Here is a 27,240-nt window from a genome sequence, read left to right as displayed (position 1 = left end):
GAATGAATGAATAAATAAATGAGTAAAATAAAAAATAAAAAAATAGCTGCAAAAAAAAGTTGAAGTTGCAAGATGGAAAAAGAATTTCAAAAGCTCACTGAAGAGAATAACTCCTTCAGAATTAGATTGGAGTCAATGGAAGCTAGTGACTTTATGAGAAATCAAGATACTATTAAACAGATCCAAACAAATGAAAAAATAGAAGGCAATGTGAAATATCTCATTGGAAAAACCATGGACCTGGAAAACAGATCCAGGAGAGATAATTTTAAAATTACTGGACTACCTGAAAGGCATGATCAAAAAAAAAAAAAGAACCTAGAAATCATCCTTCAAGAAACTCTCAAGGAAAATTGCCCTGAAATTTAAGAACCAGAGGGCAAAATAGAAATTGAAAGAATTCACCAATCACCTCTTGAAAAAGATCCCAAAAATTAAGCTCCTAGGAATATTATAGCCAGGTTCCAGAGTTCCCAGATCAAGGAGAAAATATTACAAGCAGCCAAGAAGAAATAATTTTAATATTGTGGAAACACAATCAGGATAACACAAGATCTAGCAGCTTCTACATTAAGGAATTGAAGGACTTGGAATATGATATTCCAGAGGTCAAAAGAGATAGGGTTAAAACCAAGAATCACCTACCCAGCAAAACTGAGTATTATGTTTCAGGGGAAAATATGATCATTCAATGAAATAGGACTTTCAAGCATTCTTGATGGAAAAAACAGAGTTGAACAGAAAATCTGACATTAATATACAAGAAGAAAAGCATGAGAAAGTAAACAGGGAAAAGAAATCATAAGGAACTTATCAAAGTTTATTTACATGCCTACATGGAAAAACAATAATTGTAACTTATGAAACTTTTCCCATTATGAGGACAGTTGAAGGGAATACAAATGGATATATATATGTGTGTGTGTATGTATGTGTGTATACATATATATGTCTATTATAGGAGGGTTTATGTGCATATGAATACATATGTGAGTGTGTGTATATATGTGTACAGGTATTCATAGACAGAGGGCACAGGATCAATTGAATAAGAAGGTATGATATTTAAAAGGTGAAACTGGTGAGGTGAGAGAGGAATATAACGAGAGCAGATGGGGAGAGACAGAATGGGGTAAATTATCTCATATAGAAGAGGCAAGGGTTAACTATTACAATGGAGGGGAAGAACAGGAAGGCAAAAGGGAATGGGTCAACCTTACTCTCATTGAATTTGGCTTAGGGAGGGAATGACATACACACTAAATAGGATATCTTGCCCTACAGGAGAGTAGGGGGGAAGAGGATGAGAGGGGGGATGATAGAAGGGAGGGCAGATTGGAGGGGAGGGTAGTTAGAAGCACACACTTTTGAAAAGAGACAGGATCAAAGCAGAGAACAGAACAAGTGGAGGGTGGGATAGGATGAGGGAAATAAAGTCAGTCTTTCACAATATATGCACTATGGAAATGTTTTGCATAACTATACATGCACAACCTATATTGAATTGCTTTTCTTCCCAGTAAGAATGGGTGACGAGGGAGGAAGGGAAAGAATCTGGAATTGAAAGTTGTAAAATCAAATGGGTTTTTTTTTTCAAACATTAATGTTAATATTATTATTTACATGCAACTGGGAAATAAGGTATACAGGCACTGGAGTATGGAGATCCATCTTGCCCTACAGAAAGTCAGAGGTGGTTTGGGGGAGGATATAGGAGAAAGCAGATTGGGGGAGGAGGTATACAGTGGGATTGCTGTTTTTGGGTGGTGGGTAGGGGAAAGATGGGGAGAAAATTTGTAACTCAAAATCTTGTGGAGGGGTGGCTAGGTGGCACAGTGAATAGAGCACCGGCCCTGAAGTCAGGAGGACCTGAGTTCAAAGCCAGCCTCAAACACTTAACACAAAACTAGCCATGTAACCCAATTGCCCTACCTTCTCCCTCCAAAAAGAAAAAAAAATCTTGTGGAAATAAATAATGTTAACTAAAAATAAACATAAAATTTAATTTTTTTAAAAAGCATCCTCATGGGTACCACATCTCACTGGTCAGATTGGCTAAGATGACGAAACAGGAAAATGGTGGGGAAGATGTGGAAAAATTGGGACACTGATGCATTGTTGTTGGAGTTGTGAACTAATCCAACCATTCTGGAGAGTAATTTGGGATTATGCCCAAAGGGTTATTTAAAAAGTACATACCCAGGGTGGCTAGGTGGAGCAGTGAATAGAGCATCAGCCCTGGAGTCAAGAAGACCTGAGTTCAAATCCGGGCCTCAGACACTTAACACAAAAACTAGCCATGTGACTTTGGGCAAGTCACTTAACCCCAATTGCCCTACCTTCCCCTCTCCAAAAAGCAAATAAAAAATTTTAAGTGCATACCCTTTGACCCAGAAATACCACTTTTCTGGGGCTGTATCCCAAAGAGATCATACAAGTGGGAGGAGGATCCGTATGTAAAAAATATTTACAGCAGCTCTTTTTGTGGTGGCAAGAATTTGAAATCAAGAGGATACCCATCAATTGGGGAATGGTTAAACAAGCTGTGGTATATGAATGGAATGGAATACTATCGTGCTATAAGAAATGAGGAGCAGATGGACTTCAGAACAACCTGGAAAGACTTATATAAACTGATGTTGAGTGAAAAGAGCAGAACCAGGAGAACTTTGTACACAATTACAGACACACCGAACTAACTTTGATAGACTGGACTCCTCTGAGCAATGCAAGGTTATGAGACAACTCCAGAAGACTCAAGATGGAAAGTGATTTCTCATGTAGAGAAAGAACTACAGAGTCTGAATCCAGACTGAAGCAAACTACCTGCTCTCTCTCTTGTGTTTTGTTTTGCTTCGTTCCTTCTTTCTCATTCATTCCATTGGTTATAATTCTTCTTTACAACTTGACTAATGTTTAATTTGTAGAACCTATACCGGATTGCATGCTGCTGGGGGAGGGAGGGGAAGGAAAGGGAAAGGGAGAACATTTGGAATTTAAGGGATTGTGGACTGAACATTGTAGAGAAAACATTTTTTTAAGTGTTCTCAGGGGAGCCTATAGACATCTGAAATGATACTTTAGAAGGAAAAGGGTCTCTAGTAGAACACTCCAGGAACATTGAGTTAGATAATATGGACCAACAGGTGAACGACATAGCCAAGAGGATGAGCTGAAGGAATTGGGGATAATGTTTATCCTCCAAAAGAAAGGGAAAGGGAGGACATGCTAGCTGGCCTCAGTTACTGAAGGGTTGACTCATGGAAGGCAGAAATCAGTCTGTGCCACTTGGCCCCTGAGGCACAATTCAAGAGAAATGGTTAGAAGTAGCAGGCACGGGGCAGCTAGGTGGTGCAGTGAGTGGCACTGGCCCCAGAGTCAGGAGAACCTGGGATCGGTTCCGGCCTCAGACACTTAACACCCACACCCACACCCACACACACCCACACACACACACACACACACACAAACTAGCCATGTAATCTTGGCAAGTTCCTTAACCCCAACTGCCCTCCAAAAAGAAAAAAAAAGTAGCAGGCAGGTAAGGTTTGCGTTGATGAAAGAGACCCTTCCCAACAACTAAAGTAATCCAAAAGCGAAATGGAGGCAGCAGTTACCAGGTTCCCTCTCATTCAAGCAAAGGCAAGATAACTATTTGTCAGGTATTTTGCAGAGGGATTACAGGGCTTCTTAAACTTTCTCCACTCCCAACCCCTTCAGCACTTCTTAAACTGGGGGATACAGATAGCAACCCATAGTTTAAAAAGTGTTAGAAGACCACTAAATTCTATATGCAAGAAATAACCACCACCTACCTAAAATAGTTTCTCCTACTCCTAAAAGATTCATTTTGCTTAGATTGGTACCCAAGGCACAAGGTCGTAGGGCCATTTTCCAGTATGTTTAAAAGACTTGATGGAAATCTTTAAAACTTCCAAATTTTAAAACTTCTGATTAAAGAAGGAATGTGGCATGCATTCAATAATATTAGTTTCGTCACTAAGTTCTTTCCAAACTTCAACTGTAAACCTCAGCTATTTTTTATAAAGTACTTACAGTATATTCTCTTTATTTTCATCTTCTGTGTCAATGGCAATGTCATCTAAAAATGTTAAGGTATGTCCAGTGCTGCCCAGCTGGTTTAGTTTCAGAATTGTCCAAAACTGAAATAAGGGATATTTCACAAGTGCCTAAACTATTTTTGTACTGGAATTTTCATTCATACTTCAAAACAAGTGACTTTCTTTATTTCTTCATAATCTCTCCATTTAGCATTATCAAAATTTCAACTTTTATTTGCAGCTCATTAATGTCTTTAACTATTAATAAATTATGAGGCATCTACAAAGATTATTAGTGAGTAATCTCTCTAGATAGAAATGTCTATTAAAAATGAAAGCATTCCTTAATCAACCTTTTTTCCAACTGAGGGTATGGTCTTGCAATTATTACAAGATCTGTGAAAACACAGCACATTACCTAGCCTACATCCTCATCTGCTGAGAAAATAATCCCCACAGTTGAACAAGTATGTACAACACAAAGAATGGGATAACACCAGAATTTGTTCTAAAGTATCTCTTTGTGTTTGAAACTTCCTGACCATATGTATGTGGCAGACATTATAGGATATAATGAAACACTAGGTCCTTTCTGGCCAGGAGCTTAAGTGAGAAATTCTCATGAAAATCAATTAAAAGAAGAGAAAAGAAACAAGTGACTGAAAGCCCTAAACAAGTAAGAGCTCAAGTGGATGTGTGTGTGTGTGTGACACTAGTAAATGAGGACTTCAAGGAGAGCAGCAAGGACAAAAGAAACAGGGGTAGGATTTGAACCAAGGGAGCAGGACAAGATGGGCCTGCCCACATCAGTTCCCCCCCAATTTAGTACACTGCAAACCATGGCACCAACTCTGACTCTGGCACTCCGCTCACATGTTACATCAAGTCAGCAGCCTGTAGAGTCTCATTCTATAATCTCTTTAGCTAAGAGGTGAAGGAAGTCAAGGTGAAGAGTAGAGAACATTCCAGACATGGGGGTCAACCAAGGGGAAAAGCCCACAAGGAGCTGAGAGGCTAGTGTCTTGATGAGAAGAATTCTAATCGGTGTCGTCCCTTCCATTCCTTCTGTCACCTCACCTGGCAAAGACTCTCATAATTAAATGCCTAAATTACTTCAATAAATTTCACTCCTTCCCTCCTACAAGCCATCCATTACTAAATTAATCTTCCTTATGCAAGCACTAGCCAAAACTATAATAGGGAATCCCTATTATCAAATGAATGCGACTGGCATTAAAGTTCGCAAAAATCTAGTCCTATCCTACCTTTACCATCTTCTCCCATGTTATTTTCCTCAATACATTTTATATTACAGCCAAACTAGAATCTATGTTGCAAAATCCCCTACAGTCTCTCACCTTTTTGCCTGTTCCTGAAGTGCCCTTCCCTCCTCTCCTGCACTTAATTTCTATCCCTTTGCTGACCACCAAACCCTTCCCCATCTCTACGCTCCATTTCACATGCAGCACTTCCCAGGATGCTACCAGACATGCTAGCCCCTCACTGAAGCCATTTTCACTAGCTTCCTTCCCCCAACCCCTAGAATGCTCTCCCTCTTTATCTCTATCCCACTTGCTACAAGAAGCCTTCACACATCCGCCTTAATTCATGTTAGCATCTTCCCTAGGTTGACTGTCTACAATTGCTCCTGCAGTTTGTTTGCATATCGTTGTCTGCATGGGGTCTCCGTCACTGGACAATGAGTTCTTTGAGGGCAAGCTTTTCTACTTCCTTTTGTATCCCCAGAGCTTAGCACAGAGCCTGGCATACAGCAGGTGCTTAATAAATGCCTGTTTACTTGAGATTTCTTGGATCACTTTATTCCATACCACACTTTATTACAAAATATCAGTTATTCTCCTTATCTTGGTGTATCTTGTCTCTCTGAAAGACGATAAATGCCACAACGGCAGGAACATAGATGAGCCTTACAGTCTGTTATAAATATAACTTCATCAGACAAAGAAGCCGGAATAACCACAAATGTTGAAACTAGTAAGGATATGGCCTGACTGGCATGCAGGGACAGCATAAGGGTGGCAGAAGTGACTGAAAAGTATGGAAAAGAACAAAACTAGACCCACTGATTAAAATGCCTTGAAGGATAGATTCAAGAGGCTGGGTTTAATCAGCAGAATCTCAGGATTTGAGGACTGGAAGGAACCTTAGAGCACAGGATCTAATCTACCCTGCTCCCGACCACCCAGCATTATATCTAGGTGCCAAGAACAGCTTTGGGAGGTCCCACTTCCCTGAATCCTCTGGATAATTGTTCTAATTCTCCCTTCCTCCCCCAGCCCAGGCAGAGCCCTTGCAGGAAGGAAGCCAGGGTCTCCACTCTACTCCACTCCAGCACTTGAGGCTCAGTTTATCCCTGAGCTGTCACTGTGCAGATGAGTAGGGAATTACCAACTAAAATCATTCCAGTAAGATGGAGGGCCATCCAGGCTTAGCATCTATTTCTGCCAACTATGCCTTCCAGGCCCCCAGGCATTACAATACAGCCTAATGTGTCTTCTAGTCCATATTGCAGCTGAACTCTCTGTGTTAGAATGTAAACTCCCTGAGAACAGGGAGACTGAGCTTTTTATTAGCATCTCCAGCATAGTGCAATGTTTGGCAGGAAGTAACACTTACTACTTTTTCTTCCATATATTCATTCATAACTGAAAAAGATTCTCAACTACAATGTACCAACATGTGGTCATTTGGGCTCTACTTGAACATGTCCAACACACAGAAGCACACTGCACTTTTTGCTGACATCAAGCAACTGGTGGCTCCAAGCTTCACCCTTTGGGGACATCTCTTCAAATATGTGAACAGAAGTTGAGTTCTCATGCTCCCAGCAGCTCCTAGCAAATAAATAATTCTTTGCCAAGTAACTTATAGTCAAGATTATCAACCACCAAGTTCAATCACTTCTGATTCCTCCCTAGATAGTCAGGGAGAGCTAGGTTTAGACTTTAGACCACCATCTTACACCATAAAAATCAAAAAGCAGAAAATGGATATATAACCTAAGTTTTCATACTCATCACATCATAAAAAAAGAAAAGTGATATGAGAACTTTCACAATTAAGGCTAAATGGAGAATTCTTATCCAAACAAGTGATAGAGGTATCACAAGAGACACTCATTTTATTTATATGAAACTAAAAGACTATTTTGCACGAAAAAAAAATTTATGCAACTACAATAAGGAAAATTGACAACTGGAAAAAATTTGCATCATATATCTCTGATAAACATTCAATATAAATATGTAAGACCAACAGCTATTCCAAAAGATAAGTAGTCAAAGAATACGAATAAACAATTCTGGAAAGGCCTGTAAATACTAGAACAAAGCTGGAGATTGCTAAGAGACAGCAACAGCAGATTGACCCTCCTAAGAATTCTAAGAAAATGGGAAGCACAGCTTTTCTTGAGCAAATGTTTCAGGACAAACACAATCTAGAATCTAGACAAAAAACCGAAAGGCTCTTGAAAATGTAACCAATTAACCAAAAGGCACTATTCATGAGCACAAACAGGGGAAATATTTATACCAATAGAATAATCATTTGAAAGCGGAATTGTCAAAATAATTGTCCCTACATTCATAGGTCCTGTGGCTTATATGGCAACTCAGGCAATAACCTCAACATTCTGTATGTATTTTTGTTAAGGATAAGGTAGACTGTTCTATGCTGGGAAACATGCCCCACAAGTGATTTCTTTTCTAGAGAGACCTTGATGGAATAGCCAACTTGCTTTTTTTTTTTCTAATTAACAGTGTAAAAAAATGGGAAACATTCCCAATAGCATGAAACTCCCTATGGTGTGGCAGTAGAAAACTACTTTTTTTAAATGGTGGAGTGGGAAGAGTGGGTGACACTTGAACCTCACTGTCATCTGAAAGAGTAAAAGGAGGGAACACTAACACATGCACACAAATTCACACTCTCTCTGCTCTGTCTTACACACACAGACACATAGACACAAAAATACATTCCACTCAATAGAGAAAGAGAAGAGACAGGTGAACAGGGAGAAGGAAGAACAAAAGGTAAAGTAAGAAATAATTAGTCCCAAGCAAAAAAACCACAACAACAAACTTCAAACTAAGGATGCACAAAAACATTTATAGTTATCCTTTTTCCAGTGCGAAAGTACTGGAAAATGAAGTAGGGAATGGCTAAACAAGTTGTGGTACAAAAATGTGATGGGATACCACTGTGCTTAACAAATGAAGGCTGGGCGGCCAGGTGGCGCAGTGAGTAAGAGCACCAGCCCTGGAGTTGGGAGACGCGGGATCTGTTCCAGCCTCAGATACTCGGCACCCACACAAAATAACTGGCCGTGTAACCTTGAGTAAGTTACTTAACCCCAATTGCTTTAAAAAAAAAAAAATGATGAAGGGATTGTTTCAGAAAAATGAAGCAGAGTGAAGTGAACCAAACCAGGAGAACAATTTATACAATGACAACAATATATGACTTTTGATCAATACGATGACCAAACATCAACGCCAAGGGCCCCACACCTCCCCTGTCTGACTCTCAGAAGCCATTCCCATCGATGTACCTTTCCAGTCTTCTGTGACCCAGTGACACTGGCCTCCTAGCCTTCTCTGAACAAGCCCCTGGTCTCCTGAGCACAGGCACTTCCTCTGGCTGTCCTCCCATACCTGGACTCTCTCCCTCTTTGTCTCTGCCTCCTGGCTTCTCTGGCTTCCTTGGAGCCTCAGTGAACATCTCATCTTCCCAGGCCTCCTTAATCTCAACGTCTTCCCTCTGAAACTAAATCCCAGTTTGTCCTGTATGTAGTTTAGCTGCAGCTGTATGCAGGTTATTTTTCTGTTAGATTGTGAGCAGGGACTGTTTCTGCTGCCTTTCTTTGTATCCCCAGTGCCTAGAACACAGCAGGCACTTAATAAGCGCTGACTGACTGACTGTAGAGAGGTAATTATTCAGTGCAGGCTGAGACACTTTTTTCTTGGACCTGGAAGATAGAAATAGCAGCAGCTAACATTTACATAGCACTTACTATGTGCTGAGCCCTTCCCGATTATCGTCTATGTTGTGAGGCGCTGGAGGACTTTTCTTTTTCTTATTTTACAGTTGAGGAAATGGAGGCAAGAAGGTTAAGTGATGTGATTTGAGCCACACTAATGTCTGAGGCCAGGCTCAGTTCAGGTCTTCCTGTCTCCCTGCCCTGAGCTGTATCTGCTCCACCAGCAACCCAAGTATTAATTTTACTTTACCAAACTATGCATGTTTGTAACTAGAGAATTGTTTCCCTTCCGTTCTCGGGAGGAACAGGTGGAGGCAAGAGAAAGGTAGGGAAATGTGTTTAGATGATGAAATACTTTATATGGCCACAGGAGAGAATTAAGCACAAACAACTGAAACTGAATTTATGCAAATTAAATAAGGTCTTTTCTCATTTAAAAGAGTACAGATATAAGATTAACAATCATGTCACAGAGTATCTGTGTTTTATCAGGCTTTTTAGCTATACATAGCCTTTTGGGGGGAGGGTATCCTTTAGGAGGCATAATCTGTCCCCAAAAAGGTTCAGAAACATAAATATAAGTGCTAACATGTAATACTGATGATGTACATCAGAAGTTCCTAGTCTGAAGCCCACACAGATCAAAGCCAGAAAATCCATGAAGATATCTGCAAGGGGTCCAAGAAACACTCCATGAATATCATACTCTGTCCTTTTGTCAATATGTATTTGTATGACATGGGGGAAAAAACCCTTGACTTGCAGTGGGAACTGAGGGTCTAGTCTTAGACTGGCCCCAGGTGACTAGGTAAGGCAATTCACCTCCGTGGACTATTTCATCATCTGTAAAATGAAGAAGCTGGACAAACTGGACAAGACCAAAAGATCCCTTGAGGTCTGTAAAGGAAATTCAATTGTGGAAGTAACAAAGCAGTCAGCTCAAAATTACATTAACTGCCCTTCTATATAGGCTACATATGCCAAAGGGCTCCTTTTCATCTTTCTCATTTTCATCTTTCATCATCCTGGAGGCCTAAGTGATCAGAGCATTAGTCCTGTGTAACCACAGGTAAGTAAGTCACTCTTTAGAGGTGAGTTTCCTTTCCTAGGATAATATGCAATGTAACTACTAGCTGAACTGAGAGGCCGGCACTTTGTAAAACTTAAAGCAATGCCTTTATTATTATATAGTCCCTTCAGTTATTTTGAGTTATTATCTCAAAGGACTCTAGTTAGAAACATACTTTGAAAAGTAAACTTCATTACCATTGCAAAACCTAGAATCACTGACTCAGATTAGTGAGAACAGCCCAGCACACAATTTTGTTTACTAATAATCCCAGGCCATCACCAGTCATCTTGACTCTTGTCTTGCCACTGGACTTCGATGATTCTGGAAGAGAAAGTGAGGCTGACAACTTTGCACAGTTTCTGTCTCACTTAAATTCAATTCACTAGAAAATCAAGACATCACCCTGGTGACTTCATTGGTCCTCTTCCAGAAGGAAGGACAAACAATAACAATACTTCTTCTACATGATCTCCTTTTGTCCAAAGCCACAGCTTGCTTTACTTCAAATCAAGACAACAGTTTTAGCCATGGTTTTCTAATTTCTTACTAATTCTTACTAAAGAATCACAAGAAGTAATCTCACATAAACCACTGCTCAATACAAGCTTAGACATGCTACATAAGAAAAGGAATTCCATCCCAGCAGGTGGCCAACAAGCAAGCATGAGTCACTAATCTGTTTATAACAAATTCTATTAAATCAAAAATCCTATATACAAAAACTTGTCAGTTTATACAGATCAGGGTTTCTTAATCTTTTTTGTTATGGACCACTTCAGCAGTCTGTGAAGCCTACAGACCAAACCTAGAATGGGAGTGGGGAGAGGGGAGAGAAGACATATGTATATATACATACACACACATTCATAATTTTAAAAAATGCTAAAATTTCAGTAAGTGAAAATAAAATGTAACTTTTTTCCCCATCTAAGTTCAAAGAGCTCCTGAAATCTATCTGTCCATGCACACATACCCTCTTGGGGTCCCTAGATCCCAGGTTAAGAAGCCTTAATTTATTTAAATCAGTTTCCATGAAGGAGTCAACACTGTTTTGGTATTGATCATTTATGCCATAACAATTCAATCAAAGAAAAATCCTAAAATAAACTAGTTTGGAGACAACAGGCAAGTTACTTAATCTCAATTTCTTTATTAGTGAATTGAGGGTTATGTTACTATATACCTGGCTTTCTCAAGCCCTAAAAGCAGCACTACAGAAGTAAGCACTATTTCTCTATCATGATAAAACCTGCAGATGAAAGCCAGGGTCATGAGCAAAAAAAGAAGTAAAAAGGAGCAGCAGCGGGGGGTGGTGATGACAGAGAGTCCTAACCTGGAACGTGACACTGCTCAGCTGCCTCTTTTTCATTGGCTGTTTTTTACAGGTGCTGCTGCCCCACTAGGTTTCTATTTAACTACATTGAAAGATAAAAGAGAAACAATCAATGTTTTACTGCCCTCACCGGAATAAGTTTCTAAGTGCAATAACCTCAAATACATTAAAAATAGAGTTCACCTATATCAAATTGTTTGCCTTCTCAAGGGGTGAGAGAGAGAGAGAGAGAGAGAGAGAGAGAGAGAGAGAGAGAGAGAGAATTGGGAACTCAAATTAAAAAAAAAAAAAAGTTAAACGTTGTTTTTACGTGTAATTGGAAAAAAAATAATTTGGGGGTTTTTTTGCCTTTTGGAGGGCAATTGGAGTTAAGTAACTTGCCCAAGGTTACACAGCTAGTTTTTTTCTGTGTGTGGGTGTTAAGTGTCTGAGGCCAGAACCGAACTCGGGTCCTCCTGACTCTGGGGCCAGCAATTTACTCACTGCGCTACCTAGCCGCCCCCAAACAGAATTTCTTCTTCTTTTTTTTGACAAAAAATAAAATATTTAAAGACAAAAAACAAAACCCAGAAGTTCCTCTGTGTCTTTACATATACAGCAGGCTGACCAGCCCTCGACCTCAGGCCCTCCCTCCACCTCCATCTCCAGGGTATCAAGCACAGTCCTCGGCATGAGCCCTTTCTGATGCTCCACAATCAGCCCTACCAAACCTAGCATTTAACTGTTTTGCAGATACTGTATTCCCTGACTTTATATTTTGGCTGTCTCAGATGTTCCCCTATATCTGGCTCCCCCATCTGAAGAAAAGCTCCTAGTGAAAAGGGATTGCTTCCTTTTTTGTGCCTGTGCCCCTAGGACCATACAGTGAACCACATATAGCTGAACAAATACTTGACTGTTGGAGTGACAGATACATCAGAGAAATCTAAGGGGGAGATTTGGAGGGAGGGGACATGCCTCCTTTATAGAACATCTATCATCTGCCTCTCTCCCTGCAGGCTTCCCCCTCCCACCCCCCAAAAACACCTTGACCAAAAGCCACAAATTAGTCAGCTTGGATTTGCCTCGTAAACTACAACAAAAAAGGAAGGTGTGTTGTTTCTAAATGTCACATTTATATCTTGCTTTAAAGTTTACAAAATACATTCATCATAAGAGTCCTATGCAACTACTACTCATGATAAGAGAAGAAAGTTTGTCTACAGTCAAATATTCCCACATGCCCCAAGCAGGGAATCATCCCAAATAAGGGATAATTGATGCTTAAGCATAAGTCAGAGGAACTTGAGCAGCATGCTTCCCAACCTAGGAAAACATATCTTCATCTAAAAGGCACAAAATGACAAGTAAAAATGGAAAATCAGGTATTCAAGACAAAGGGCGCTCTCTTCAAAATTTACCAGTTGGCAAACAATCAATTGTTACACACATTTTTACCCAATCCCAACACTTACATTAATTATAATTCTACTCTACCAAAAAATTAAATCTGCTTTTCACTATAACCTAACCTGACCATCTCCATGGTCATCTGCTATGTATGCATAGGTAGGAAGAAACCCAAGAAAAAGTAATGTCCAGAAAACTCAGAGAGGGTGTCTAAGTCGAAAAATGCTGTCCAGATGTCAAAAAGGATGAAATTTAAGGAAAGTCAACAGATTTGCCAATTAAGAGATCATTAAGAACTTTGGAGGAAAAAAAGACTAAAAAACAAAAATGTGTACGACGATACTTATAGCAGCTCTTTTAGTGCTGAAAAAGAATTGGAAGTTGAAGGGATGTCCATCAATTGGGGAATGGCTGAACAAGTTGTGGTATATGTGCTATAAGAAATGACAAGCAGGAAGATTTCATGAAAGATTTACATGAACTAATGCAAAGCGATATGAGCAGAACCAGGGCAACATTGTATATTTTAACAGCAAGACTGTATGACAATCTACTGTGATTGATTTGGCTACTGTCAGCAATACAATGATCCAACAATTCTGAAGGACTTAGGACTAAAAATACTATCCATCTCTGGAGAAAGAATTGAGGGATTCTGAATATAGGTTGAAGCATATTTTTTCTTAACTTCATTTTTTTTCAGGATTTTTTGTCTGTGTTCTTTCACAACATGGAAATATATTAACATGGAAATATATTTTGCATGACTGCACATATATAACCTCTATCAAATCTTGCCTTCTGGCAGGAGGGGCAAAAGGGAGGGAAGAGAATCTGGAACTGAAAAAAAAAGTTTTAATGAATGTCAAAAATTGTCTTTACATGTAATGGGGGGGGGGGGGAATAAAATTTTAAAAAGAATAAAAAAGAACTTTGGAGAGAGGTTATCAACTGAATAATAAAATCAGAAGCCTGACTGCAAGGGACTGAAGAGAGAAGACAGTAGAAACAGAGAATACAGTATAGTCTGTTGTTGTTTTTTTTTCCCCCTAGGAGTCTGACGTGAAAGAGAAAAGAGATGACCAGACCTGGAGGCATCATAACCAGAGCTAGAAGACAGGGTCAGATTTAGTCCTGGGCACTGTGCCTCATGTGATGGTGCTTAGGATCACATTAGCTTTCTAGGGAGACAAAACCCACCACTGAGACTTAAGCTTTCGCTTTTCTAAAAGCTCCAACAGACACACCCCCCCCCACCTCTGCTATCTTAGATTTGATGGTGATTTTTTTTCAATGCATGTATAGACTTTGCATTCATCCACTATTGATATTCTCTAGACATCTTCAAAATTCTTGACATCATCTCACCTGAAGTCCATATTGCACGTCTAATTAAGCCCTAACTTGAATTTTTTTTAAGTGCTACAAGTCTAAATCAGTTTGTAGTCCACTACAAATACTAATACTTAGTTCTGCATTAGTCTCTAAAACTAAAGACAAACAGCTGCAAATCCGGAGACCAATGGGATGTTTAATTCTTACCTTTCCATCTCGCTTAACTACAAGACTTCCAGGATTGTATATGGCTTTATGCCAAACTACAAGTTGCCCTTTAAAGAAACAATTAGTTAGCTGGTACCTAGTCTCTGATAAGTGAAATACTAGAAATGAGCAGATGAAAATGATTTCTGGTTTCTGTTTCTTTAAAATGTATACTCAAGTCTTATTTGCAAAAATTACTGAGTAAACTTGGAATCTCATGCTCTATTCTTGAAAGCTTTATTGGTATTTATCCTATTTCTCTGACCTTACCTCCATTAAAAAAATGAATAAAGCTAGCTTTCTGAATATAAAGAGAATTGATGAGAAACTGTTCTCACCAGAAGTAAACAGAAACAGACTGAATTGTAACACTTTTTCCAAATTATCTATGGATGAATGTACTCATCTGACAAAAATAAAATTAGCATGGTATTGAAGAAACTTGAGTTCTAAATTCTACAAATAGCCTCTAGTCCAAGACAAATGTCTAAAATGATGTCTAAACCTACAGTTTATTCTGTAATAGATTTCATAATTACTATCTATATAACAATTAACATCTACAAAATCCTTAGCAAGTCTTCCCACTCCCCAAAAAGACATAAAATACCAATGCATAATATTATAGTGAATTTCTATTACAACTCCAGGGACAACTGCTGGGCATAATACCCCAAGGAGGTCAAAGAGAAATAATGTACAATATATACCAATATTATATTTATAAAAACACTATGTAGTAGTAAAGACCTGAAAATAAAGTGAGCATTTGCCCATCAAGTGGGGAATAGCTAAACAAATTGTGGTATATGAATGTAAAACAACAACAAAAAATGGAAACTGAAAATATCAACAACAAAACAACCAAAACTGAATGCTACAAAATTATATTAACTAAGCTTGGCTAGAAAGAAAAGATTTAAGACAACAGCTCCCCACCCACCCACCCACCCTTTCTTTGTAAACGTAGGACAGCCATGAGTATAGAATATTGCAAAGTAAGACTTTTGTGGTCAGATAGTTAGCTTCATAGAACGTTATTTTTCTTTATCCATGTTTTTTAAATTCAGTATTATAAAAGATCTACATCAGAGAAATACAGAATACAATGAAGGGGAAAGAATACAGTGATAAATGTAGGTAATTTCAAAACCAGCTAACAATAAAAAATTATTTTAAAAAATAGAAACTGAATTCTGTGGAATCATAATAACCAAGCTTAGCCCCAAAGAAGAGCTATGAAAATGTACCTCCCATCTCTGCAGAAGTGGGAGTGGGGGAAATGGGAGGAGGAGACAGGGGATGACTATGACATAGAGAGCTATGTATACTGTCCATCTTGATTGGTTTTGCTGAACTACTCTCCCCCCCCCCAACCTTTTAAAATTTCTATTATAAGGGATACCAGTGAAAGGGGGAGAGGGAAAGGAAGAGATATACTGGGAAATGAAGTGATGATGTAAAAACAAAAGATATCAATAAAAATGCACGGGGGGGGGGGGGGGGAGGGGAGATATAGAAGAAAAAAACTCCAAGCAGGAAATCTGAGTACCGAAGCCCAAAGAAACCAAGAAAACCCAGCATTGTGCAACCAGATCATAAGTGGTAAGTTAGAAGCAAAAACTAGATAACTGAGAGTTCTGGAAACCAAATACAAAAGCAAGCAAGAAATTCAGGATCAACATATAGATCATAAAACTGGAAGAAACCTTACATCTAGTTCAAACTTCTTTTACAGATGAGCAAACTGAGGCCCAGAGGTCAAGTATCTCATCCACTGTACACAGCTACATCAGGGCAGTAATTCTGCAGCGCTGGTACAAAAAACACATATGAAAGATAACATTTGTCCCTGTTTCTATTAAAATTTTAGTGAAGACTAGGAAAAGGAAAGATTTGGAGAACAGTAGGTGGTATTACTTATTGATAGCAGGCAGCCCAAGCAAAGTACTTGCACATAAATGATAAAGCAAAAGTATGCTGAGAGAGCCACCAGGTAGAAATTAGCAACCCAACATTCACAAGTGGAGTTAGAGCATCCCAAGCAAGGACATCCCACCTAGTCATTTACAACTAATTGTTCCTGAAAACAATTAATCAGCAAGCAACTAGAAAAGGAAAAAAAAAACTTCTGAAGTACAGTTTAGGCAATACACATTTCAACTTCATTTACTGACTACATTATTCCCTTGTACTGAAATATACTTAGCTGGAAATTTTTGTTTCTTAGAAGTTATTACCAGCCATATCCTGACTCCTAATTTGTTAATGGCTTATTCACGGCCTGAGTCCAGATACACTTTCAACAGAAATTCAATTTGAAGTTAAGAATCTAGCATTCAACTTCTCACTATATATTTCAGTTCTGGGTCTCAAAAGAGAAACCAATAACCTTCAGAAACAGGTTATCATAACACTCTGATTAGAAAATCAATGTTATTATTGTAAAAATTCCCATCAACTAGAAAATGAGGCAGATTTAAAGGTCTGATATTTATAAGAAATTGCCAAAAAATTCTTTACAATGAATCTGCTTAGTGTAATTGACTATATTAATGTGTTTGTCCCTATTTTTAAAAAGACATTAGGCAATGTGGTGCTACACCAGCAAATGTCTACATTGATCCCACGGCTGTTACAGGAATGGTCACAAAGAAAAGAAAGAACATCCTTCCGAAGCTACATAACTGAGACATTTTAGGAAGAACAGTTTCTTCCTTTCTTAAGAACTGGCTCGTTGTTCCTTCACACCAGTTCCACTTACCTCTCCCATAGCTCTCCCCTCTAGAGCAAGCGCTTGAAAATCATGGTTCAATTCATCCATAGATCGTACCTGTTGTTTTAAAGAAGGAAAATGTACGTGTCAGCATCTTCATTTTACATCCTTGTTACACAAAGTAAAAGACTGTCTATGGTTGTTATATCATCAAAAAATACTAGATCAGTAAGTTCAAATTTTCACTCACCTTTTCATCATGGACACAAAAACATCCACTTGAAATAGTCTATAAATCATTGTCATGAAGAAATACAAACCAAACTTCCCTCCATCAGATCATACATACTGGCAGTGTAATTAACACTGAAGTTTTTTAAATTTACAATTCGATATCATGATTCCCAAAATCACAAGAATAATAATACCAGACGTTATGTGAACCATCAGCACTCCCCTTTTTTCCAAACATACTCCAAAAGCCATGGTTTTCCGAGTTGTGTTTGCAGGTAAATACTTTGTAGGCTAGCACACTGCTAGAGCTAGGGAGAGAGAAGAGGTCCCCATCAGCTGGTCTCTGTCTAAGCCATCAGCACCACAGTAAATGCTGGCTCATTCAGGTTCCACCTACGCCCTCCTGGGGGAACTCCCTTCCCAAGCCTCTTCCCACTGCAGTGCAGCCACTACCCTGTTACCAAAGCCCCCACTCACAAAACTCCAGTGTCTCCCTTGTGCCAGCAGCAATGCGATTCTGCTGGCTAACCTTTCAAGCCCCTCACAACCATAGTCTTACTATAATCCCATAGAGCTGTCTCTGGTCCTCACACCCAGCATTCAGTCTTCTGTCTTCCTACTCCTGCACTAGCCACCTCATATGCCTAGAAGACTATATCTTCACCTCTGCTTCAACCAATCCCTTACTTCCTCAGAAACAGCTCCTACACCATCTTCTCCACAGTCTTCCATGATTCCCAACTGCTAAGTGCCCTCCCCAGCTACCTTGTTATTACTTTGTATTTCTCTGGCGTATACTTCAGAGTCACCTTTCATCTCCCCCATTAGAATATATCCTCCTGCAGCACTGGGGGTTTTTTCCTTCCTTATATTTCTACCCCCAGAACCTAACACAGTGTTTGGCACTAAATAAATGCTTGGAGATTAAGGGACTAATTGACTAAAAGGTTAATACCAACCGAGGAACAGGAAAGTAGCGTTTGTTTAATGACTCCACATAAAAATGACCAAAAAGATGATAAGGGAACAGAAGGCCATGCCTGAGAATCAGTTGAAGGAAGTAGTAATGTTTAGCCTAGAGAAGAGGTAACTTGGGGAAAAACGACAGCTGTGTTTAAGAAGCTGAATAGGACTCTTGTGGAGTGGGGTTAGGATTTGCCCAGTTTGGGACAAGAGAACAGAACTAGGGGAATCTGGGAGGAGGGAGGTCTTCACAGATGCTCAGAGCTGGAAATGAACTGCAAAGGCATCCAGCAGAGCTCAAGGGTCAGTGAAGCCCACATCTCTGACCAAGGCTATGAAAGGCCTGTCATCTGCTTCACTTCTCATTTTTTTCAGAATATGCTATTTAATATTCAAGTCATGGATTCATTTAAATTTATTGGGAATGCAGTATAAGACATTGGTCTAATTTCTGTCAAACTGCTTACCAATTTTCCCAGCAGAGTTCCTTTGTAAGGAATTTGTCTTTAGGTTCATCAAACACTAGGTTACCAAGTTCCATTCACTACTTCACAGGTGAGGTGTTGAAGACTACTGATATTTTCAGATTTTTTTTGATATCTTGACCAGTTAAACTGATTTTTCCCTCTCATTTCTTTTTTGTAATTAAAAAAATTATTTGTTATGTGTGATAACTATCTGGGAAGAGGAATGATAGGATATAGGGAGAAATTTAAGTGATGTAAAAACAAAAGATATCAATTTTTAAAAACCATTTTAAAAAGAGTAAATCCCCTCTTTAATAAGAGTCAGCCTCTGTTTAATCAGCCTCAGTGATGAGAACTCATGAGCGGAGCCCATTCCAATTTTGGACAGAACAGAAAGTTCTTTCTCATCCTGAATTGAAATCAGTCCTCCTATAATTTCCATCCACTGCTGCTAAGCAAGGAGCCTACAAAGCTCCATGGTCCAATACTCCTTACACATCAGGGATCTTTAGTCAGTTCCCAAAAGAATGCTTGGGAGGAGAAGGGTAAACAAAGGAACACTTACAACCATAAGAGCAGGACTTTTCCATGTAGAAATGAAGGATTTTGGTCCCTTCTTAAAGGAGGCCACAGATTTGTAATGGTCTTATCATTGACCTCAACCTTGGGCAGACAAAGAGCAGATTAGGATAACAGATGTAGAAAGAACTGTTCCAGTTTGGTCCAGGAGTCTCACTGTACAAATGCTTGTTGACTTATTACAATTGAAGAAAATGAAGCCCCCAAGCAGGAAGTGACTTATCCAACATTATACACATAGCAAATGGTAAGCAAACCCCCCGATCCAAACCTAATGCTCCTTCTACCATACTCTTTCATTCTAGAATCTACGTTAATGGAGAACAGTAAAACAAATACCTGGATCCTTGCTCTGTTCACCCTCAACTGGTGTACTCCTGCCCTCAGATTCAATCTGGTTAACAGGTTCTTGTTCATAATATAAGCTCTATGATTATCCCACTTCCCATTCTGAGGATCTACTGACCCCAAAGCTACCTCTATCAATTCCCTCCACCAAAGGTTTTGGCTACTTGCTGGTACATCAAGAATGAAGTCCCATGGTTTAGAGAGAAAAAAGAAACTAGACCATGAATCAAGTGATCTCATTTCTATTCTCAAATCTACTACTAACTTTAAACAAAATCACTTGACTTCTACTGGACTCTGTTTCTTTATCTGTAAAATTATACTATCCCTTCCAACTACAAAACTCTAAAATTTAATGAGACAAGGGCAAGGGTATGTGAAGATGGAAAACCATCTGAGAGTAAAAAAGGGGGGAATAGTTTCATTCATTCAGAAAACATTACTATAGCACTTACTACCTGCAATCTACTGTGTGCCAGGTGCTATGGGAGATGTATTTGGAATTGAATAAGCAAATTGTTTTAATGTATACAGGATTAATACCATGCAAATTATTGAGAGACAAAATAAAAACATCTAATTAGGAAGAATCGTATTTGCAAAATAGAGTACTGACACTAAGTTAAAAACTAAACCTTTGAAATATTAGGATACATATGTTGAATATGACTTTGGTATTCAGACTAAAGGACTAAATGATATAAAATTATAACACTCAGATTGAAACTTTAAAACCTGCAATCTGAGGATAAGGAGACAAAGCTCGTTATTGTAGAGTAATCAGAGTTAAATGGCCTTCAAACAGGAACTTTGATCCCATTACAAGATGTTTGCTGCATCATTTAAATGTGACTATTTGCTAAAATTACGCCAATCAGAGTGGGATAGGACAGGAAGCTCTCTGCAAACTCACAAGAGGCCACATGAAACAACTGGAATCTTCATGTCACAAATAGTAGTTTTAGGGGAGGTTTTCCAGAAATCTTTGTATTCATATAGTCCTTTAAGTCAAGCTGAAACTTTTTTTTTTTTGGCTTTGGAGGGCAGCTGGGGTTAAGTAACTTGCCCAAAGTCACACGGCTAGTTGTGTGTGTGTGTGTGTGTGTGTGTGTGTGTGTGTGTGTGTGCGCGTGTTGTAAGTGTCTGAGACCAGATCCTGACACCGGGGCTGGTGCTCTACTCACTGCGCCACCTAGCCACCCCCTTTTTTTCTTTTTCTTTTTTGCTTTTTGGAAGGCAATTGCAGTTAAGTGACTTGCCCAAAGTCACATGGCTAGTTTTTGTGTTAAGTGTCTGAGGCCAAATTTGAACTCAGGACCTCCTGACTCCAGGGCTGGTGCTCTATTCACTGCGCCATCTAGCCACCCCTTGAAACATATTTTCAACTGAGGCTCAAAAATGCCCTAAAAATCAAGGCGCATTTACCTGACAGCTGGATGAAGAAAACCAGCACTCTAGCCAGTTTCTCTTTTTTCCTTAAGGTAGGCAAGAAGTCAAACAGAGCATATGAAGAGAAAGAAAAAAACAAGCAAATGAGTACTGAGACTCTGAGCACTGCAGCTCTACCTTTTTAGAACACAAAAGAAAAGCTAGTAATGAGAAAAGCAAGAGATGCTTGATTGAATAAGGGCTCCTCTTACTAAGAACATGAGCTCCTTGTGGGGAGGGACTGTTCTCCTGATTTCTATCCCAAAGATGGCTGGCACACAAAAAACCCTTTTAAAATTCTTAGTGCCATGGAATCCTACCTGGGGGCTAAGATATTCTGTCCAACCTCAATTTACAGATGGGGAAATCAACACACATAAAATGAATTCTCTTATTATCACTGCTCTCTACTACAATTAAAAAGCAGGACATAAAGAAATCATATAAATTTCAAAAATAAGGATCACCCAATTGAGCATAGAGCAAAAGAAAACAGCTCACAATAATTACCTCCCCCCCAATCATGTGTAATCCAATGGTCCAATCCACAGTCAGTTCCATTAATGAATCACAGCAAGACAACTCAATAAGCTTCATAACTCAGTTAATAAGCAGTCATGGACACAAAACAATCATGATTATCAGCTACTATAGCAGGATTATCAAACATACTTGTTGACCTACTTATAGTGAATATGGATCAGGAGAATCTTCATAAGGATTCCCAATTGATAAATGGTCAAAAGGATTTGAAAAGGTAGTTTTCAAAAGAAGAAATCCAAGCTATCAATAGGCACATAAAAAAGTGCTACCAACCACTAATAGAGAAATACAAATTAAGACAATGTAGCAGTGCCACTCCACATTCATCAGACTGTCAAAGAAAAAAAATGAAAACACCAAATGTGGAAGGTGGTGCAGACAAACAAGCACAGTGATGTCCTGCTGGCAACACTGTCAACTGGCCCAACTCTGCACACGTAGCTAGGCTAAAAAGTCATTTAGGCCTATGCACTCAAAGTTATAAAACTAGGTGCACCTTCAGAACCAACAATATCACTACCAGGCCTATACCTTGAGAGCAAAAGAGGGCAAGGACCCACAGGCACAAAACTTTCTGTGATGACAAAGAACCAGAAAGCAAAGGGATCCCCATAATTGAAGACTACTGTTGTACCATAAGAAACTACCGGGGGCAACTCATCAATTGAGAGAGTAATGTGAGATGGACTAGAAAAATATATACAACAGTAAAAAAGCACAACTCTTAAACATAAGAACTCTCAGCAGCAAAGACCAAGCCCAATTCCAGAGGACTACCCAAGCATAAACATTCCATAGCCTAATGACAGGTGGCAGACTAAAAATGCAAAACAAGGCACACATCTCTGGGTTCAGTCAATGGGGGGGGGGGGGGGATGAGAGAGGAGGGCGTTTCCTTGACTTATGCATCCTTATTACTAGAGTTTTTTGTTCTTTCTCAAAGAAGGGGAAGGTGAGCAGAAAAAATAAATGCTTGTTAAACAAAAAGAGAACCTTCTCCAGTGGTCTCTTGCTTTCCTCGTTAGCTTTCATTGTCTATCCCACCCCATGCACCCTCCACCACACAGCTCCCCTCCAGAGCTGCTTTCTCCAGAAATGTGGAATCTTCAGCCTCATGCAGCCCTCTAGATCCTCAAGTGTGGCCCTCCTTAGACTGTATCCAAACTTCACAGAACAAATTCCCTTAATAAAAGGATTTGTTCTGTAAAACTTGGGATTCAGTCAAATGATCAGACCCAAAGACCTAGAAGACCACATATGGCCTTGAGGCCAAAAGCTCCCTACCCCTGCCAGCCTCACCACAAACTGACAGCACTGCTGGGGTGCTCTAAGCATCAGCCCAAAGACCGCAGTACCGCTCCCAGGCTCCCTTACTCTCAAGTCTCTTAATGAGATCAGCGGCAGCAGCCACTCCTCCTGGCTTCTATTTGTTGGTTCCTAATTCCAACATTTTACCAAGAATACAGGCAAACCTGTAACTGCTTCATTGTGTGTGGTATGTATGTTTCTACAAGGATCATCTCTGTCCCATTTCCTTTCTTTCTCTGCCCCTCAAAACTTCTGCCACAACTACCCATCTTGTTTACTTTCTAGGTCCTATCCCTTGCCCTCCTACTCCCTTATAAATCATCTACCTCTCTATAATTCCTCCAAACACATATAGGTTTTTGTCGTTCTTTCCTTCACTCCCATTTCCTATACACAGAGCCCTCATTACGAACCCCCACCACAAGCCTATTTGCTTGTCAATGGAGTTTTGAGAAAAAAGCCTCAATATTGTTATAATTACCTCCACTCTGGTGTCCAGTTCTGATCTAAAAAAAAAAAATCAAGAAATTTGATTTTGTCAGTTCACCCAAGGTTAATAAGGCTCAAATAAACTGAACCATACCAAATAATCAAAAGGGACTAAGGTCTAAATCAAAAGCCATTTCTAATGATAGCAATATCTGCTGTGATAATCAATACTAGTCACACTCAGGACACCACTTCCTAAGAACCAGATTCAACAGAAGTGTACCCAATGAATTGATAATAGTAGAGATTATAATAAACATTCCTGTCAGGTCATGCTGAATTTAAGCAGTCACTCTTTGCTGTGAGAAACAAAGAGATGAATATACCTGTACATGCAAGCACGTGCCTGTGTGTACTTAGGGATGCATGTGTATGCAGCTGGTATGAATTTCTCCAAATCAGAGCACCTTTCTTGCTGGTAAATGTGAAGAGATTCCTGAAGCTTATAACTCACTAACTCCCTTTCTTCTACATTTCAAAGCATGTGGAGTGATGATTGTTGTCCTTCATTCTCAAAGAGGACCAAAATGACATCACTATGCTAGAGTCAAGTTTCAATGTATTCAACCATGGCTGATCAGACCAATACGAAGGCTTTACCACAGGTCTGACACAAATAATCCATGCAGACATCTGGGGCAGATTCTCTAAAACTGCACATCTTGCATTTCTCTTAAGCTGTTTCAATTCTGCTTTGCTCATAAACCACAGCACCTTCTCTGATGTGGGCACACCATGCTGAGCAGTCCTGTGCCAGTGTCTCTCATGTCACACAATCAATTCCAAAGTTCTTAAGACAAATTCTGAAGGTGTTCCTTACATCACTTCTTCTGACCACCACGTGAACACTTACCCTGTGTGAGTTCTCTATAAAGTAGTCTTTTTGGCAAGCATACATTAGGCATTTGAACAACATGGCCAGTCCAGTGGAGTTATGCTCTCTCTGAAGTGGAGTTTGAATGCTTGGCAGTTCAGTTGAAGAAAGAACCTCAGTGTCTGGTACCTTATTCTGCCAGGTGGTCTGCAGAATCTTCCTAAGACAATTCAAATGGAAGTGATTCATCTTCCTGGCATAGTGCTGGTAGACTGTCCAGGTTTCATAGGAATACAGTCTCATTATCAAGTGGAGAGCATACTACCAAGGTAAGGGAACTTATCCACAACATTCAGAACGTCTCCATTTGCTGTAACTGATGATTCCACATATGGATGGTATTGGTGGTGACTGATGGAGCACCTGTATTTTCTTGGGTAGCTGAGTGGCACAGCAGATAGAAGGCCAGGCCTGGAGTCAGGAAGACCTATCTTCCCTGAGTTCAAATCTGGCCTCAGACACTTATTAACCATGTGACCCTGGACAAGTCACCATGTGGAGTCATAACACCATGGCCAAGTGGTTCCTGGATAAAAGAACTTAAGCTAGTTGTTACTAAGTCTTCTTTCTCAGATTGACCTAATTGACCTTTGACCTGAGACCTGTTGTCCTGAAGAACAGTACCTCTGGGACTACAGCTCTCCAACCACTTACTTTCTCTATAAACTCTAAAGACTATCCCCTTATCTCCCATCTATTCTTCCCAAAATCCAAGCCTACTCCCAGTATCGCCCTTTGTCATATTCCACCTAACAGCTGAGAGCATAAGCCTAATGACAGAAAAATGACTTTAAAATATGTAAACATATGTTTACATATATAAATAAGTATATAAATGTATACATTAAAAATGTGTATATCCCTTGATATCCATGTTCTCTGAAAAATGGGAAGTATCTGGCACTAATGTTACCTTGTCTGCAATCTTTAAGCCTCCAATTCATACAGATATTGTGAATTTTGTTCCTACCAACTCGAGAAAAAAAAAGAACTGGCAAGCTTATGCCGTCAGTGAATTAGCAAGTCATTAGAGCAATGCTGAATTTGGGGAGCTGGCAGAGCTGTTGCTCAAATTCTTCATATTCAGGTCCCATGTTTGCTCCCAGCAAGACCTGGTGCCACTTGCAACACAGGGTAAACACAACACAAAAACTCATGCCATCTGCTCTGCATTGGCAGCCTCTGCCCTGCTAGCACTGGGTCATGTCAAAAGGTCACAGAACTGAAGAAGTGCCACAACTTCTTCTAGTGGTCTAAGAAGCCCAAGGAAGCTGAAGGCATGCTTCAGGAACCATCAGATCCAGTGTAGAGAACCTAGGACTACCTATAATGAGGACAATAGCATTATCGAGGCCTTAAGAAACATTCCTGGTGTTATCTTAATGTGAGCAAAGTGAATTCTTTGAGTTGTTCCTGGTAGGCCAATAGGGTGTTTCTGTATTTGGACTGAAAGTGTCTTGCACAAGCTGGATGATCTGTATGGTAACACAGCACAGGCCTGCTACCCTGAAGAGTCACTACAATCTTTCCACACACAAGATGATCAACAAAGACCTTACTAGGATTCTGAAAAGCCTAGAGATCCAGAGGGCCCTCCATGAACCACAAAAAAAGAGTCATCAACAAGTACTCAAGAAGCACTCATTCAAGTATGGTGAAACTGAACCCAAATACCAAGACAATGTGCTGAAATACAATTCTACACCAGGCAGAGTCAGAGAATCAGAGAAAACAAAAAAGCTGCCATACTAAAGAAGCTTATGGAGGCAAAGAAAGGGATGGATAAGAAGAAGAAGCTTGCAGGTAATAAGTTTGGAAGAGCAAAGAAGATTACAGGGCAGAAGAAAGTTGCAGAAAAGAAGCTTGAAGAAGCTTCCAGCAGCATAAGACACCTATGAAAAAGAAGCTTGTAGCTGAAAAGAAACCCTTGGAGACACTTACTAGCCATCTGACCTTGGGCAAGTCACTGAACCCCAATTGCCCTGCCTTCTTCCTTCCAAAAAGCAAAAAAAAAAAAAAAAAAAAAAAAGGAAACCCCCTGGGGAGGAAAAAATCTGCCACTCGGCAGAAACTCAGCATATCAATTTATCCAAGGGGCCACAATCCGTTATGTCAGTATTGTTAATTTCTAAAGAATAAATGTTCAAAGTGATTGGGGGGGGAGGGCGGGGAATAGGTAGAGAAGAATGTAGCTTGGCTAGAATACTGGGCCAAATCTACGGAAATGAAATTTGATATGGATAAAGACCTACACTTGGGTCTAAAAAAAGAAAAATTAAATGAATAAAGCTAGGATAGAGGACAGAATAGGTGGAACAGTTTGTGTGAAAAAGGCCTCTAATGCTCAACATCTCAACAGTGTAATTGCGCAACCACTAATACTAATATTACACTCAAAGCACAGTGTTCAGACATGTGCTACTTCTTTTTCATCTATAACAAAATCTCTCTCTCTCTCTCTCTCTGTCTCTCATCTCTCTCTCATCTTATTGAAAATGTGAGAAGGCAGCTGGAAGGCTTTTTCATATGATTGTCTTCAAAACAAATGACTAAAAAGTTTTGAAATAAACTAGATTCCACTATGTTTGTTGTTTATTGGTACCTCCAAAAAACACTTGATTTAACAGAACACTATCTTTAAAGGTTGCTCCCATTATTCTGGAACAGGTTCCTGATCTTGGTGAGTAGAGTTCCCACAATGATCAAATTATAAAATCTTGACATATTTAAAAATGAATGATGCATATTAAAGAGTTCAGAGAAAAGACTAGTAGGAAGTGGTAAAGAAAGCAAAATCAAAAGAACAATACACTTTGTATTATGCACAACAATGTACATAAAGTTAACATTGCAAGGAGACCTATGGCCAATGTTAGTTCATTTCTAGTTAGTTCT

At 39.5% G+C, this 27,240-nt stretch overlaps 1 protein-coding gene and 1 pseudogene across 20 annotated transcripts in view; one reads left to right on the top strand and one right to left on the bottom strand.

Moving 5' to 3' along the window:
• PUM1 (pumilio RNA binding family member 1) overlaps nt 1-27,240 on the bottom strand; it is a 175,783-nt gene that overhangs the window by 100,518 nt on the left and 48,025 nt on the right. For all 20 annotated transcript variants that reach the window (XM_069079481.1, XM_069079488.1, XM_069079489.1 and 17 more), the window contains exon 3: nt 17,161-17,229. In XM_069079481.1, the coding sequence (XP_068935582.1) occupies nt 17,161-17,229 (69 nt within the window). The remainder of the gene's footprint in view (nt 1-17,160; nt 17,230-27,240) is intronic.
• Nucleotides 25,203-26,373, top strand: LOC138153941 (large ribosomal subunit protein uL4-like; annotated as a pseudogene).

Source organism: Petaurus breviceps, unplaced genomic scaffold (assembly GCF_028583685.1).
Source record: "Petaurus breviceps papuanus isolate PSGF00001 unplaced genomic scaffold, PetGlider_PUasm1.0 91041, whole genome shotgun sequence".
NCBI classification, from domain to species: domain Eukaryota; kingdom Metazoa; phylum Chordata; class Mammalia; order Diprotodontia; family Petauridae; genus Petaurus; species Petaurus breviceps.
This window is presented reverse-complemented; position numbering and strand designations above follow the sequence as displayed.